The sequence below is a fragment of the Cydia strobilella genome, chromosome 1, assembly GCF_947568885.1.
Source record: "Cydia strobilella chromosome 1, ilCydStro3.1, whole genome shotgun sequence".
In the NCBI taxonomy this organism is placed as follows: Eukaryota; Metazoa; Arthropoda; class Insecta; order Lepidoptera; family Tortricidae; genus Cydia; species Cydia strobilella.
Window position 1 is genome coordinate 25,487,815 of NC_086041.1, and position 17,314 is coordinate 25,505,128.

Genomic DNA, 17,314 nt, shown 5'->3' on the forward strand with positions numbered 1-17,314 from the left:
GCTTGAAAACACTTACATCCGCTGGCTGCAAGATGTGAGTTGTGTTCGGCGGCAAAGCGTACAAGATGATTCCATTGTCTTCGCAGAACTGGCTTAGGGGCATAGACATGTGTGACTTATGACCGTCCACGATGAACAATACCGGCTTTTTAATGTTTTTTTTAATGAGCCAGTCGTTGAATCCGTTTGAAATGTATTCATAAAATACATCTGCCTTCATCCACCCAGAATCCGATTTCCCTAAGATCCAATCAGGTGGCATGTTTCTGGATATCTTCGGTGGTGGTTTTACGTAAGGAAACACAACTAATGGTGGGCAGATTTCCCCAGAGGCAGAAATGACCATAAGCACAGTTAGATTTTCTTTCTCGTTTCCCTTCTTTACTACGTATACGTTTTTATGGCCTTTCGGGGCAAGAACTTTCCCCGATTTTGGAGCCAGAGCCACCCCAGTTTCATCGGCGTTCAGAATACGCTTCGGATCATTTAAAATGTCTAAAGCACTTTTTTCTGCCAAGAAATCATGTAAATCAGCGAACCATTTCCGAATAGAGCATTCTTTAATTGCTTCTCTCGCCTTATTTATTGCTTCAGGCTCTCGAATAGCTATGCTAGGATGGCGTTTCAAAAAATTTAGGTACCACCGAATGCCTGGTTTACCTCCGGGAAATCGATTGCTTATGCCGAGATCTTTGGCTAGGTCAGCCACTGTGTCCAGGAGGTCGCATTTATTAACTGGAATTCCACATTTAGCCATCTTGATTATCCAGTCAACTATTTTTTTCTCGCCTTCGAAGCCAAATATAGGGTCTGGACCGACTTTTACATTATGTTCGGCAACACGACCAGCAAGCCTATCTTGTACAGTGGCTCTTGGAACCCCATATTCTCGGCATGCTTCTCTGATACTCCTGATATCACCACGAATATCTGAAAGAGCCTTAGTAAGAGACTCCTCGGTATATTTAAACCTTCGAAATCGTTCTTTCTTTTTTTCTTTTTTTTTTCCTGTCGTAATCGGTGCCATCTGAAAAAAAATACAAGCTAACTTCCAACACCATGCATCCAAACCATAATTTTAATAATGTGCCAATGGTAATAAAGTAGTATAGGTAATTAGATTTCTTAATTAAGGTGTTAGCCTTTTTCTTATCATGAGAATGAAATACCCTTCTCCTTCAGTAAATATGAAGAAAAAACAGCAATAATAAAAACAGCATTAATTTAAACCAGATAGATCTCCATCAACACCTATTGCCGGAAATAGGTTATATTTTTACCAATTATCGGCAGACTTTTATTTGGTGGCTGTAAACAGGTTTGACTTTTACTAGTTATCGGCCGCATTTGATTACCTACGGCCGTAAACAGGATTATTTGTTACTTGTTATCGGCCGTCTAAAATATCCTACGGCCGGGTACAGGTTCCATAATTACCCGTGGTCGGCCGTAATTTTATACCTATGGCCGAAAAAAGGTTAAATTTTAACTAATTTTCGGCCGCTAAAAAGAAGATGTTTCAAATGCTCGTATTTTTAAAAATTTATGGTATTCTGACGGCCGAAATCTAGTTACAAATTCACAAAGATCATGTTATTTACAAATATAATGCTCTCTATGCTAATGATAATAAGGTTTTCGCAATATAACCAAAAGTAATGCACACATATAAAATTGGTTTTCGGCCACCCGGCCGTAAACTAGATTTTGATGTAAATCGTCAACGTGTTCACCGGCCACCAAAAATATCGTAAATTATGTGATTTTGAAGGGGTATAGCAATTAAATATTAAAATTTTAAATGTTATATACACACCAACCAAAAATAAACACCAAACAACCAACAAAAACATTATAAAACTTACCTTTGAGTCACTCCACTTGATTTATTTTTGGTAAATTTTGGCACGCGTCCGCACAGCAAATTTTGGAATGGCGACTGAGGCTTTGATTCGCAGTTGACAAGGTCAAACTTGCTACTTATGAATCGTAAAGTTCGATCGATTGAAATGGCGCGAAATTTGAAACGCATCGACGTTTTATAAAGCTATTATTCAAAAAAATGTGCAAAGCGGCCGAAAAGAGGTAGTGGCCGGGAAACCGGTATGTTTACCCTATTTTACCAGTCTCCTACACTATGAAACTGCGCCCAATAGGTACCAAATAAGTTTATCATCACTGTCTACGACACAACTTGAAAGCTCAGTTCAAGTTCTAAACACAAATTTATCGTAAATATTTCTGTTTCCGCATTTGACCGGCGGCGGGACTGCGGGTCAACGAACAAACGACTACCGCCCAGAAGCTAGCGGCGAGCCGATGACCTTATCACAAATGTTTATAAATGTCGCGACTTGTTTAAATATTAATAATTCCTCTATTCGGGTTCGTTCGTAGGCAAGTGGCTGCAACGGATTGGTCGCGGCGGTGCTGACGCGGCCCGGCGCAGGGACCGGACAACCCTTTCCGCGATAAAACCCTTTCAATGGGCGACACTTAAACACGGCTAACACATTGAAAGACTTTCCCTTTTGAACTGCAAGCCCATTCATACCCTTACCTTTGACTAACCCTTATCGAAAAGCTAACCAAAAATAAGGCTAGCTCTTAATAAGGGTTACCCTTATCTTTAAGCGCTTTTTATAAAGGTTTCCCTTTGCGTGAAAGAGACAGGATTAGTATATATCTACGGTAGTGTATGAAAAGGAAAGAAAATATGTCGCCGCCGACGATCGCTCGGGTTCAAAGTAATGTGTGCTTTATGAACAAGGTAGACGACTTAAATTAGCACGCTTATATGCTAAAAGGGAAGCCCTTTATAAGGCTAACCCTTATAAGCAATATGCAAGGTGTTGGTTAGCGGATGATAAGGGTTTTGTAAGGGTATTTGGGCTACCGATTACTCAAATGTGGTAGCTTTATATAAGGGTTTTTAAAAGCAAAACAAAGGGTTTCGTCTGGCAAAGGGTATGGTGAGTTAAGCCTTATGCAATACCCTTATAAAACCCCGATAAGGGATAGCGGGCCGGTCCCTGGCCCGGCGTGCGCCGTAATTATGTTTTCAAATATGTGTTTGAGCAAGTGCTCAAAACGACGTTTTTATTCCACCGATTTTTGGCTCAATCCTAGATATTAAACACGCGTGCTCTTTCAGTGCAATTATTCCACTCGTGCTTTTTCATTATATTATCCGACTGAGGTAAGAAGCTAACTGATTGCTAATAATATGCATGGAAAGGGAGCCTTCTTTAATTGGTCGGACTGGCGGGCACGGGCGCGCCCGACCGCCTGCGCGGTGCGCGGCCGGCAGTACGAGTATGACAGATGCAACACACAATACTAACTGTTTTAACTATTAAAATTTGATTAATATGAAAGTTTCTTTTTTTTCTCGCAAGTGTGTTGAAAAACGTCGTATGAAACGCGTGTGCATTGGTCATTACACACATCGTCTTTCTTATTGCGCGCTCGCTTACAGCTCGCGCGCACAATATCGCCTCGTGTGTTATGACCAACTTAGCACACTTGTATCATAATGTACTATTACGATCGGGATTTTTCTGGAATGGCCTTCCTGCGACTGTGATATGTGCGCGACTGTACGAAAACTTAAACTTGAATAAATCCGTTGATTGAAACGCTTCTAGCATGCTTCTAGGATGTCGCGCGCTAATTAAGTTTCTTGAATATTTAAGTACCTAATTGTAAATAAATTATTTAAAAAGATTGTGATAAACCCCTACCGCAGAGAAGGGGAGGTAGAGAAACGTTAAATGGGCGTGGAAGGCATTAATTTGAACTAAGTAACATCAATAATCTATAATATTGGGTTTAAGTACTGCGATTTTGTTGACGGTATAAACAATATTGACAGAGTACTTATTAGCCATGTCAAATTAAGCCGAATATGGGCAATCAGAGAAAATATTTCGTGTAGTTTTAAAAATTGGCATAGTTATACCTTGTGGTGTGGCATCTGGAGATAAACATACAAAAGTCCTCGAGGGTGGAGGGTTCGCTTACGGTGTAGGCGGGGGTTTAAGATACCTTTTTATGGTTCCGTACCCAAAGGGTAAAAACGGGACCCTATTACTAAGACTCCTCTGTCTGTTTGTCCGTCCGTCTGTCACCAGGCTGTATCTCATGAACCGTGATAGCTATTAGCTAGACAGTTCAAATTTTCACAGATGATGTATTTCTGTTGCTGCTATAACAACAAATACTAAAAACAGAATAAAATAAATATTTAAGTGGGGCTTCCATACAACAAACGTGATTTTTTGCCGTTTTTTGCGTAATGGTGCAGAACGCTTTGTGCGCGAGTCCGACTCGCACTTGGTCCGTTTTTTCATATTTTGCTCATATCTCGAATATCAAAATTTTTATATTTAGAAATTATTTGTCAAGAAAACATACATCTTTAAGCAAAGCTATGCTTCTTAGGGTTTCGTTTCCGTACCCAAAGAGTAAAAACGGGACCCTATTACTAAGACCCCTCTGTCCATCTGTCTGTCGTCACCAGGCTGTATCTCATGAAACGTGATAGCTACAGTTGAAATTTTCAGAGACGATGTATTTCTGTTGCCGCTATAACAACAAACACTAAAAAGTACGGAACCCTCGGTGGGCAAGTCCGACTCGCACCTGGCCGGTTTTTCTAACTAATTCAGTCAGTTTGTAATTTCAAAATTAAGAGCAGTTTATTTTTACTCTCTAAATTTGTTGACAGAAAAATTATAAACATTAAAATGTGTAATGTATTAGAATTAGACCAAGAAAAGTCTGCAGCGATTTTGATAGCACTTTTCTTGGTCTACCTCTAAACGACTCCTCCTCCTCCGTCGTTCCCTCATTACTGAGGAACGTGACTCCTTTGAAGAAGTTTTGAAATGGCTTCTCTCCATCGGCTTCCGTCCTCTGCCTCGTGGAGCCGTGCTGACCGACATCTCCAGGCTTGCGACTAGGACTAACCTATTCTTTTAAATACCTAGAGACCTAGAGAACTTTCGTTAAAATGATGTACGAAAACGCAAAAAAAAGGTTTAATTACTGGATTAAAGCACCTAAAGTAATTTCAAAACTAGTAATTAAACTTTTTTTTTGAGTTCCTCTAAATTTGTCCGTGAGTGTAGACGAAAGGGGGTCACTATATTACCCGGGATCTATCTAACAAGTTTATATTATTCGCTGAACTTACCTGAGTAAAACTAAAATGCCATAACAATGCGCTTCGTTTTTCTCAGTTGACTTTAATTGAGTCGTCGTCAGAGGATCGTCATGAAGTCTAGTTATAGTAGTAGATCTGGATCACGATAATATACACACACGACGTCGTCGACGTACGTACACCACGACCGCCGATAATTCAGTCACTGACACTGACTGATTTGACTGATTTATTTACGTATTTATTGAATTCATTCTTCATTCGTCGACATTGACAGTCGTAGCCAGCCTTTACTATACATATACTATTATACTCTTTGGCCTAGCGATGTTACGATTCGACTTCACAAATCGGTCCAAACCGAGCTAGGCCTGAAGTCGACTAAATCGACGTGAATGTACCGTAAATCGACTCAAAGATACGAACAAAATTGTGTGACGTCGAGGTCAATTAACCTTATTAACCATCGCAACTTGCAATATCCATTTGTTGCTGCGTCACTTTCGTTTGACATATTGAGGAAAGAGATGTTTGTACTAACGCGAATCGACTCCAAACCACGAAGAAAAATGTTGCCATGCACATTGCCGCCATTATTGAGTCGACTTAAGAGAGTTCAGTCGAAGCTTGGTACCTCTAGGCAAAGTAAAATAAAACTTATTATTTGAGTTGCAAGGTTCACTTTCGCATGGGCTTAAAGAGATCGGTTTGGCGGTAAACTTCGATTCGATTTGTCAGTTTCGCGCCGCGTCGCTTTGCGCGCGGCTTACGGAAATGTACGAATTCGCGGCGATGACTGACGGAACCGCACGCTCTTTCCTGCTTACTCTTATACTGCTTTCCCGTTTCAGCTTTAGCAATGAATGAAATTGTGATCTATCGCGCAACGCTAAACTAAATTATTACAAATGTTTTCAAGAATTTTTAGTCAGTTTTTGTTGTGTGTTATATGTAGCTAATAAAAGTAAATTGTGTAAAAAATTTCAAATTAAATAGTTTTGTTACTTGTTACGATGCCGGGAGGGAAGAAACGATCTGCTGTGTGGGGGATGTATTTGAAAAACCGAGTGCTGAGAAAGTTGTGTGTAAAAGATGTGCTTTTTCATATAAATATGTTGGAAACACAAGCACGATGATGGCGCACATTAAAAAGAAGCATCCAGACTCACTCTCTCATTAAGCAAAATGTGAGACGCAAATGCAGTATGCACATCGAACCGCGAAGTTGGACGGGCGGAGTACCACCCTAAGGATCGAACAAACCGTAAAATTGACAAATCGATTTGGTCGACTCAAAACCAAGTGACGACACGGCCTACACAGTGCGGTTTGAACTACTGATACTTAAAAACTGTAGAAGTTAATTCGATTTGGCCAAACCGGTTTGCAAACCGGTTTGGGTGTAAATCGAGGTCGACTTGTTCGATTTGAAAATTTTGCGATTTGACACATCACTACTTTGGCCAGCCTGGCGCAACTAGGAACAAAAATACAAAATGTATGGAAAAAGGTATAATACTAATGGCGGAGTAATGGCGGATATTGCCGTCTCATTCTCTCAGTGTATCCATCTTATTTCATCTGACAGTCGCCATTTTTATCTGCTCTGTATCGGCCATATTGTGTTGTCGGTAGCTTCAACCATTTCTATTAAGATTTCGAGCTTTTCGTCGTATTTTTGGTTTCAATTCGTGTTATCATAATATAAAAATCGTTTACTGAAACGGATTGTGCATATTTACAAAAATTCGACCCAGGAAACAACATAGGACTTGTGCTATTTGTGAAATTCTTGCCTACCGATGTGAAAATAAAGAAAGGAAATTTATATATATATATATATACAAATAATTTATTTCGAGTAACTTTTACAGTCATAGCTTGTGTTAGTAAGTACTTATAGCTATGTTAATGCTTACATTTAAAGTAAAGTAAAGTAAATCTTAATTTCAGTACATATATGATGTTGATCAAACATAATAATCATAAAACATAAGCAGGTACTCGAATAGTGTAAATCAGGAGTAATTTATACATGGTTCTTATACTAGGCAGAGCCTGTCCTGTAGGGAGCCGGCACAGTTACGAGTATTCTAACGACATGTAGCGCGAAAGTTAACACAATCAGACATATAAGTAATAGCAATGATAAAGATATGATTTGTGATATCGCTATTTCAAATAAGTAGGCGTCTATATATATATATACTTATTCAATTCCATATTACTCTTTAACCGCTCTGAATTTGATTGTGCTTCATACATGTGGAAGCACATTGCGAGCATTAACCGTAGGCAGTACTTTCACCCTTGAGTAGGCAGCCATTAGCCAGAACTGGAAATGAGCCCGCCAACCTGACGTCAGGTTGGCGGACGTCATTTATATCTTAAATATCTCTGGAGTTTAAAGAGCACATTGCTCCAATTTTGGCGCACATTTGGCACATTGCTAGCACTAACTCCTGACGTATACCGCAGCTCCATTTGTTGATGTACACCCGCCATCCTGATACTCACACATATTCATGTATTGACAAGATCGCTCCAGACTACGCGGCGCGAAGCCGCGAACGCGAGTGTGGAGTCGATTTCGCTGATTAGCGAACTAGACTCCACACTCACGTTCGCGGCTTCGCGCCGCGATTCGCGCACGAGTATGGAGGGCCCTATAGGTTAATGTATGGCAGCATAATCCTTTTTCTCTTTCACTCTTATAAATTTTGGTATTTAGTATGCTGCATCCCGACCATGAAATAAAACCCGGTCGGTGATAAGGACAAAACATGGCACTATTTTCTCTTTCCTCTTATAGGAATCGCAATAAGACTATCTTTTTCTATCAAAGAGTGTCAGGCCCTTGGTCGTAGTAGTCCTTCATGTGCAGCCAAACAATACACCTATGGATGGTATAGAAAGGATTTATACAGGCTCCTTGAATACACCACTAGATAATCGTTAAGGCTTCTACAGACCTTGCAACAAATGGCTTGCGATTGCTGGATAAGTATAGTTGGTCAAACCAAATTGGCAGTAAATAAGAACAAAAAAAACTATATTTATCCTTTTCTTTTGGTTGCGAGTACTAGTGTAAGACAAAGATAGTATAATTCTCTCTGTTTATGTTTGAAATGAGACAGTCCTTTGACAAACTATAGGAGCGACTAATCGTATTCGTTTAAATATCGGTGGAAAAGCCATTATTATTTAATAATTCGAGCTCTATTCATGGGCACTCATGCGCGAATCACGGCGCGAAGCCGCGAACGTAAGTGTGGCGTCGATTTCGCAGATTGTTCACGCCTTCGCGCCTAGTACTTCGTTATTTGTCGGTTTATCGGCCCGCGTCAAAGGGGGCGCGAAGTGCGAACTGGCAAGACTACACATTACACAATATTTTGACTCATATGTGGCAAGATAAATAATATTATATTATATAAAGCGGCTATATTTTACGGTTTTACAACAAAACAAAATGGAAAAATAGCTAAATCACGTATGATGCCATAGATAACTAGCAGTTAAACTCGATCAGCTGATGCTCTTCCGCCATCTTGGCGCGAACCAAACTGCGAAATCGCAAAGAAATTTGCGAGTGTGGAGTCATACGTCAACGTCGCGGTCGCGACATGTTCTCTCCGCGAAGTCGCGCCGCGATTCACGCACATAGTTTGGAGGAGAATTAAAGCATGAATCTAGTATAACTGGATCGGGCATAAGGGGAGGGGGGAAATAACCGAACGGGATAGTCTTATGTATCTTTTTACATCGCTGTTATTGTTTGTCGCGAACGCGAGTGTGGAGGACCCTTAACGTTTATGGTGGGCTACAAATCAACTCGACCGATATTGTCGCATTGCGTATGTTTTGTCCCTCACGCTCACGGGCGCACGCGTATGTAGAGCTCATCTATGTAATGCTAGGTCTATGGTGGCTCTTCTATTTGACTGTGCTTTAAAGAACTAACACACGGGCGGACCGCGATCTTGATACGGTGCGAGACCTGTTCGATGGGGTGGAAGGTGGTTCCGTCTAATACGTTAAGGACGCAGCTATGAGTTAAAGCGAGAAAGAGATCTAAAGTCGCGGTCCGGTACGCCCGTCCGTGAGAACTATTTTGGTGCCTGTCAAGACACTGACATGGTCAAAATCAAAACCCACAAAATGACAGTTCATTGAAAAAGCATGTCGTATTGTTATCAGATAAAAGAGTTAAATGTTTTATTTTTAGTTAAACAATAGTGCAGGCAATTTTAACATGTCGAAAGTTAAGATAAAAGTTATTAGCCGAAACCCTGAAGATTACCTTCGAGCTACTAAAAGAGATATCCACAAATGTAAGAATAAATTATGAAGTTTATTATTTTTAGAGGTTATGTTATGTGGACAGCAAGATAATGTTAATGTAAATAGAAACGTTTTGTATAATAATAAATAATTTTCAGTACCGAGAAACTATGATCCTGCACTACATCCGCTAGAAGCACCACGTGAGTACGTTCGAGCTTTGAACGCAGTAAAGCTAGAGAGAGTATTTGCTAAACCCTTTATAGGGAGTCTTGACGGTCATAGAGATGGAGTATCTTGCATGGCCAAACATCCCAGTAGGCTCGCGGTGCTGGCCAGCGGCGCGTTTGACGGAGAAATACGGGTTTGGGACTTGGCTACTAGAAAATGTACAAGAAATTTTATTGCTCATGAAGGTTGGGTTAGAAGTATTTGTTACACTCCAAAGGGTGCAACTTTTACTAGTGTTGGTGACGATAAAACTATAAAGACATGGAAAACAGAAGTCCTGGGTGAGGATGATGAAGATCCCATTAACACGCTCTTGAGTGCTTCAGTTGTTTCGGGAATAACTCATCACAGACATAAGCCTATGTTTGCATCATGCGGAGAGCATTGTCAACTATGGGAGAATACCAGAAATGAGCCTATCAAAATCTTTAAATGGGGAGTTGACAGTCTTCATCATGTTGCATTTAACCAGGTATGTGCACAAAAGTAGACACAAATTATTAGTTTTTAGCAACTACTCTGTTGATTTTATTTTAAACTTACTAAACAGCAATTATGTACAAAAGTAATTGAAAAAATAAATAAATTTTAATTTTATAAAATTGGCCTGACCAATTCCCGTGCGTGGTTATTCCCGTTTTGCGCAATAAAATCAAGCAATCTATATTGATATATTTCAGGTAGAAACAAACATTCTAGCATCATGTGCTAGTGACCGGAGCGTGATTTTGTATGACTGCCGTGAAACCGGACCTCTGAGGAGGGTTGTAATGGAGCTGCGGCCTAATGCCCTCTCCTGGAACCCCATGGAAGCCTTCATATTCACTGTCGCCAATGAAGATTATAAGTAAGCTAATGCTACACACTTTTTTGCAGAATAATTTTAGGGTTCCGTAGCCAAATGGCAAAAAACGGAACCCTTATAGATTCGTCATGTCTGTCTGTCTGTCCGTGCGTATGTCACAGCCACTTTTCTCTGAAACTATAAGAACTATACTGTTGAAACTTGGTAAGTAGATGTATTCTGTGAACCGTATTAAGATTTTCACACAAAAATAAAAAAAACAATAAATTTTGGGGTTCCCCATACTTGGAACTGAAACTCAAAAAAATTTTTTTATCAAACCCATACGTGTGGGGTATCTATGGATAGGTCTTCAAAAATGATATTGAGGTTTCTAATATCATTTTTTTCTAAACTGAATAGTTTGCGCGAGAGACACTTCCAAAGTGGTAAAATGTGTCCCCCCCCCTCTAACTTCTAAAATAAGAGAATGATAAAACTAAAAAAAAAAATATATATAATGTACATGCAAACTTCCACCGAAAATTGGTTTGAACGAGATCTAGTAAGTAGTTTTTTTTAATACGTCATAAATCGTAAACCGCAATTTACCTTTCACTCACGTTTCACACAAAAAATACATTACATACAGTCTGATAGTGCGAGTTGATTACAATCAAATATCAATTGAATTAAATGAAAATCTTGACTTTTCGGTTGGAAAAGGATAAATTAAATCAATAACAGCAGTAAGGTATCCATAGAAATTAATTTCCACTGGCTCGGCTAATTTCAATCAGCTGTGGATGTATTTGACACCACTGCATTCAATAATTATTTTTACAAGCTTTTATTTAACACATTCAGTGCCAAAAACCCAACTATGGTGTATTTTATGATTTCTTTCCCAGGCCGGATGACCCTATAGTCGGGATTGTTGTACTACAGCTTTATACGACTAAATTTTTGCAGTGTGGGGTGGATGTCTTGTTTGGCTGGGCGGCAATGAATGTGTTAACATAGTGTAACACTCTTACGGTAGATGTCGCTAGGGTCCCCTGGACCCATATAGTGGGAAGATTTGCTGACTATGGATGAGGTCTTGGTGGCTCAGTTGGCAGAGCGCTGGAGTATCGATCCAGAGGCCGTGAGTTCAAGTCTCACCCAAGGCAGTAATTTTTTCACTTTTAAATTTATTCTAAGCTTAATAGCATCAATCGCAAATTAATGTGTTAACATGCCCTATTCGTATGTATTTATGTTAGTTCAGGGCCAGATTTAGAGGTGAGGAGGCCCCGGGGCAACAAAGGAGTGGAGGCCCTCTGGCCCCAAATTATTTTTCCTATCCTTTCCTAAGTCTATTGTGGGGCCCCTCTTTTGTGGAGGCCCGGGACAGTTGCCCCGGTTGCCCTCCCCTAAATCCGGCCCTGTGTTAGTTGATAGTTGGTTTGTTAGTTAGTGTAGGTCAAATCTAGGAAGCTAAATTAGACCCACTTCCCGATTTCCGATTGAGCTAAAATTTTGCATATGTAAATCGGATTACAATGCAATATTATGATGACAGGGAACTGATCTGATGATGTATACAGAAGGTGGCCATGGGAACTCTGTGATAAAACAACACAAACTAATTTTGTTTGGGGTTGTTAGCATTGTCTCAATGAGTTTTATTGCCTGTGGAAAGAAAAGTACAGTCAGTGATAAAAGCTTGTACCAAAAATTAAATTTTTGTCAATAAATTCATAAGTTGCAAGGAACTTTTGCTTATATTATGTGGCTGTCGCAGACTATACATCTTGTGTCAAATGATGGTCCCTAAGATTTTAAACAGAGTAGTTGTCACGTAAAATGTTTGTAGACATTTTTGGGAGTTAAGCACATTAATTTGTTGAGAAATCTAACATGTAATAAAAATAAATCTAACATGTACTTAATAAAAATATGGTAAAAATGAATTTCTTCAATTTATTAAACCCAAACAAAAGGGACTTTAAGGAACCACCATATGGATCGTCATTTATTTTGTGTATAGTAAAATGCGCTTTTATGACACCATATTTACAGACTTTTACAAGGGTTTCATGCGTTATTTTCTAGTATGTATAACTTCAGTCCTTGAACTAATTTTCTGCTTGTCAGAAACACGATGGCTCATTATTTTCTCGACAGAGAAAATTGACTTCTTTTCCTTATTTTAGAAGTATTACAACTGAAATTAATATGAAACTTCATTCGATAGCTAAAACCTATGTTTTTGCTTAACCTTCTTTTTTTTTGCAACACCAGAGATATTACATGCGCGTTGCCGACCCTTTAAAAACCTGTACACTCCTTTTTTGAAGAACCCCATACTGTAGCCCCTCGGGAAAACCTCGGCAGGGAGCTCATTCCACAGCCGAAGCGTACGCGGGAGGAAATTCCTCTTAAACCGCACAGTACGCGACCATTTAGGTGCTAGGGTGTGAGGATGAACGCCCTGCCGATGGCGAGCGGTGTGGTGATATAAAGCGGCCGTTGGCATCATGTCAAACAATTCTTCAGAGCACAGCCCATTGTACAGGCGGTAGAACACACACAAGGAGGTAAAGTCTCTCCTTAGACTTAAAGGTTCAATACCGCTTGTGAGTTTGGGATCGTCGACAATTCGTACAGCGCGCCTTTGGACCGAGTCGAAGGGTCCAAGCTGGCATCCAGGTGCTCCTGCCCAAAGGTGACAGCAGTACTCCATGTGGGGTCTGACTTGCGATTTATATAGCAGCAGTCTTTGCCCCGGAGTAAAGTATCGCCTCGCTTTATTCAGCACACCGAGTTTTTTGGATGCCAGTGCAGTCTTCCCTTCCAGGTGGCTACGGAATTGGACGTCACTGGAGATGTCGACACCGAGGATCCCAATACTCCCCGACATGGTAAGGGCTGTGCCTTCGAACTGAGGGACCACAGTAAATGGGGTTTTCTTAGCGGTAAACGCGCAAACTTGTGTCTTGGTGGGGTTGAATCCCACTAAATTGTCTCGGCCCCACACCGAAACTGGATAGAGTGCTCTCAATATCCAACACAAGCTTTTCACGACTCTCCAGCACCATGGAACGAGGGATGTTGGCACGGCCTGTGTAATAGGCATCCCCAGTACTGTCGTCTGCATAGCAATGAATGTCGTCGATAGACAACATGTCATTGAAATTTGAATTGATACCATATTATTTTAAAAGGCTATTATTTTAATAGGCTAGGCTATTAATCAAATTAAATAATTTTTAAAAATTATACAAACTGGATTCAAATATGTGGGTGTTTTTTTTTTTACAAAACAAAAATGTTTCAGCACTAAGGGAATTTTTTTTTCAAGAACTGCGGGTCAAAAAGTTTGTTTTGACCTCTAGTATGCGTGTGCCAAACGGCTAACCTGTACACCGATTTGCGTTTTTTAGGGTTCCGTACCCAAAGGGTAAAAACAGGACCCTATTACTAAGACTCCGCTGTCTGTCTGTCCGGCTGTTACCAGGCTGTATCTCATGAACTGTGATAGCTAGACAGTTGAAATTTTTACAGATTATGTATTTCTGTTGCCGCTATAACAAAAAATACTAAAAACAGAATAAAATAAATATTTAAGTGGGGCTCCTATACAACAAACGTGATTTTTTTGCGTGATGGTACGGAACCATTCGTGCGCGAGTCCGACTCGCACTTGGCCGGTTTTGTTTATGCGAACAGCTTACACTATAAGTACCACAATTAATAATTATTATCTTTCAGTTTGTACACATTTGACATCAGAAAATTAAAACAACCCATAAACGTCCACATGGATCACACCTCAGCAGTAGTAGATGTCGACTATTCTCCGACAGGCAGGGAATTTGTTGCGGGCAGTTACGACAAAACTGTGAGGATATTTGAAAGTCTGAAGGGTCACTCTAGAGACGTATATCACACTAAGAGAATGCAGAGACTGACTTGTGTAAAGTGGTCCCTGGATGACAAATACGTGCTCACTGGATCAGATGAAATGAATATTAGGATGTGGAAAGCTAGAGCTTCGGAAAAGCTTGGTGTTGTAAGTAATCACTACTAATATTTTAAATGCAAAAGTAGCACTGTCAATCTGTTAAATAGCTTCAACCTCTGATACAATTTAGATTAATACAATTACAATTTGGTATGGAGATAGTAAGTCCCAGGAAAGGACATAGTTGATTTATATCACGGAAACCATCATTCTACACCGACGAAGTTGCGGGCTGAAGCTAGTTTATCGTAGTAAATTAATAATATATTGTTTTATACAAGTAACTATCTTGAACTAAGCAGCAAGGCCTTGTCCTTGAGTCAAAACTGAAGTTAACTGTAACAGTGACGAAAAAATTAAAATATTCTCGGAATTTTTAAGAGAAAAAAAATTGCTATGTGTGTCTATTAGCCTAGACCTAGAGTATTCGTGTCATTGCTAACAAAATGAAGATCAAATACATTAAAATAAAATATGTAGTGAATATCTATCAATTTCACTACTCCTTTCAGTAAAATTTACATTTGCTGTTTTACGCCAAGTCCACATTATAGGGCCGATACAGACGGACTGCAACCCGACTGCAACTGCAACATCGGCTTGCAGTTCCCATACGAGTTGCAGTTCGTCTGTACCTGCCCTTAATATTTTATTACATACACACAACCATCAATTACAGGATATCCTAATTCGACAGTATGGAAGTTGACACAAAAATAAGATAAAGACAAACATGTTGAAGCAAAACAAAAATGTTATTGTTTCCAATTAGATAAAAGTGTCTGCCCTTTAGTCGCCTTTGAAGCGATTATCTACATAAATATCGTGTACCTTACCTACCCAAGGTTAGATATGTGTTAGATATGTTAGCAAAAACATGGAAAAAAAATTGTGGCAACAGTTTTAATGTAGGTAATGTGATAAAATCGAAATACTAACCGAAAACTACGAGCCAAATTAAATGCCCATATAGGTATTTGGGTGAATCAACTTTTAGAACATTTAATTTTGTGTCCCTAGACTCCCTTCTTCTTCTTCTTCGTCCCGCTAGACCTGTTCCCATTTACTTGGGGTCGGCCTTGTCCTCAATTTCCATCTAGCGCGGTCTTGCGCTACGTCCTTATTTAAATGAGCTTCTTTTAGGTCTTTTTCAACCGTCGTCCACCAGGTGGTAGGTGGTCTGCCTGAGCTGCGTTTAGTGGTTGGCAGTTTTAGGGCCAGTTTCACCATATGGTCTTCTGAACGCCTTTGGACATGACCATACCATCTTAAGCGTTTCTCCTTGACCTTTTCGATAATCGGGGCAATCTTGAAGCTTCCTCTGACATACTGATTTCGGATTCTATCCAGTAGCGTAGCACCCGCTGACCAGCGTAGCATACGCATTTCTGTGGTGTGCAGCTTGTCTAGATGCTGCTTATTGGTTGCCCAACATTCAGATCCATACAGAACAGCCGGTCTTATAGCGGTCTTATACAGATGCCCTTTCACTTTGAGCGGCATAAGCATCAGATAAAAGTTACATTTTGTACGGTAACGCAACAGAAAAGTAAAAATGTCAACATGGTTTTTAAAAAACCGATTTTTCTTTGCTAGGGAGTCTAAAACACGAAATTTTATTTTATTTTATTCTATTGGGAAACAAACAGCTTACAATCTTACACAATATGAATTAATATTAATAAAACACAAGCCAAAACAGTTTCCACTAATTAATTAAGGCAGAAAAGCTCAAAGGGAACTTAATGAAATTCAAAATGTAGAAAAGTAATTATTCAAAACAATCAGGCAAACCAAAAGCTATTAACTTGAATTATAGCTGAAACTTATGCTTGAGAGAAAAAAATAAAATAAAAGGAACAATACAAAACTTACATAAGTATGCTAGGTAACTAGTTATTAAGTGCTAATTTTGGGATTTCTTTTTTTGTCATTAAGAAGAAGTCAGTGTTCTAAAAGTTGATTCACCCATTTACTGTGCTATACAGAAAGATAGAGGCAGATAACGCAATTTCCATTTAGGCCAGAATGTAGCCCTCAGAATTTTTATTTACCACTACGGTGGCAAACAAGCGTACTGCCCGCCTGATGTTAAGCAGCCACCGCAGCTTACCGGTTAATTCTAGTGTAGTTACTTACATACACACGCGTTGCCTTCTGCACACCAAAAGGATCTTCTTCAAAAGTAATCAAAAAAGTAAAGTCAATGACTTATGCTAACATTTATGACTATCATAATTTTTTTAATTAACCTTTTCGACGCCAACGACCTTCCACCGACGGATATATCCGAACCGTAACGCCAAACACGAATTCATCCGTAACAGAGCAACATAGACCTACGTGCATATGCATAAAGTTCAACTTCAGTTTTGACACTTCAGTGACGTGGCGTCCGATTGACAGCTTTTGTGTTTGACACGGCATTGAAAAGGTTAATGATTTGTTATATTTTAATTACAGTTGAAACCCCGCGAACGTACCGCCCTGAACTACTCGGAAGCTCTGAAAGAGAAATTCGCAAACCACCCTCAAATCAGGCGTATAGCGCGCCACAGGCACGTTCCGAAGCACATCCTCAACGCGCAGAAGGAGATCAATACTATTAGGGAGAAGGGCAAGAGGAAGGAGGCTAACCGCCGCGCGCACAGCAAGCCAGGGACTGTCCCGCACGTGCCAGAACGCAAAAAACACATTGTTAAGGAGGATGAATAAATACTGTAATGACTTCCAGATTCTTTTGTTTCATTTAGGCCACAGAAAAGGAATTTAATTTCTGTACCATTTCGTATCTTGTTACAGTAACAGCACAGATTATATAATAGTATTAGGTACAGAA

General features: G+C 39.7%; 2 protein-coding genes across 2 annotated transcripts in view; one reads left to right on the forward strand and one right to left on the reverse strand.

Moving 5' to 3' along the window:
* LOC134742860 (prolyl 4-hydroxylase subunit alpha-1) overlaps nt 1-17,314 on the reverse strand; it is a 162,655-nt gene that overhangs the window by 18,612 nt on the left and 126,729 nt on the right. Inside the window, exon 2 of the mRNA XM_063676048.1 lies at nt 5,198-5,238. The gene's annotated coding sequence lies outside the window, so the exon portion shown is untranslated. The remainder of the gene's footprint in view (nt 1-5,197; nt 5,239-17,314) is intronic.
* On the forward strand, nt 9,329-17,208 carry LOC134742681 (DDB1- and CUL4-associated factor 13). Its single transcript, XM_063675876.1, has 5 exons — nt 9,329-9,501; nt 9,610-10,154; nt 10,363-10,529; nt 14,223-14,523; nt 16,939-17,208. The coding sequence occupies exons 1-5, from the start codon at nt 9,423-9,425 to the stop codon at nt 17,188-17,190; spliced, it is 1,344 nt and encodes a 447-aa protein (XP_063531946.1). The 5' UTR covers nt 9,329-9,422; the 3' UTR covers nt 17,191-17,208.

What these genes read in the sequence shown, in the direction of transcription:
- LOC134742681 (XM_063675876.1), top strand. Translation starts at nt 9,423, where the DNA reads ATGTCGAAAGTTAAGATAAAAGTTATTAGCCGAAACCCTGAAGATTAC. An exon ending in TAAAAGAGATATCCACAAAT is followed by an intron (nt 9,502 to 9,609) that starts GTAAGAATAAAT and finishes AATAATTTTCAG; the next exon opens with TACCGAGAAACTATGATCCT. An exon ending in GTCGCCAATGAAGATTATAA is followed by an intron (nt 10,530 to 14,222) that starts GTAAGCTAATGC and finishes ATTATCTTTCAG; the next exon opens with TTTGTACACATTTGACATCA.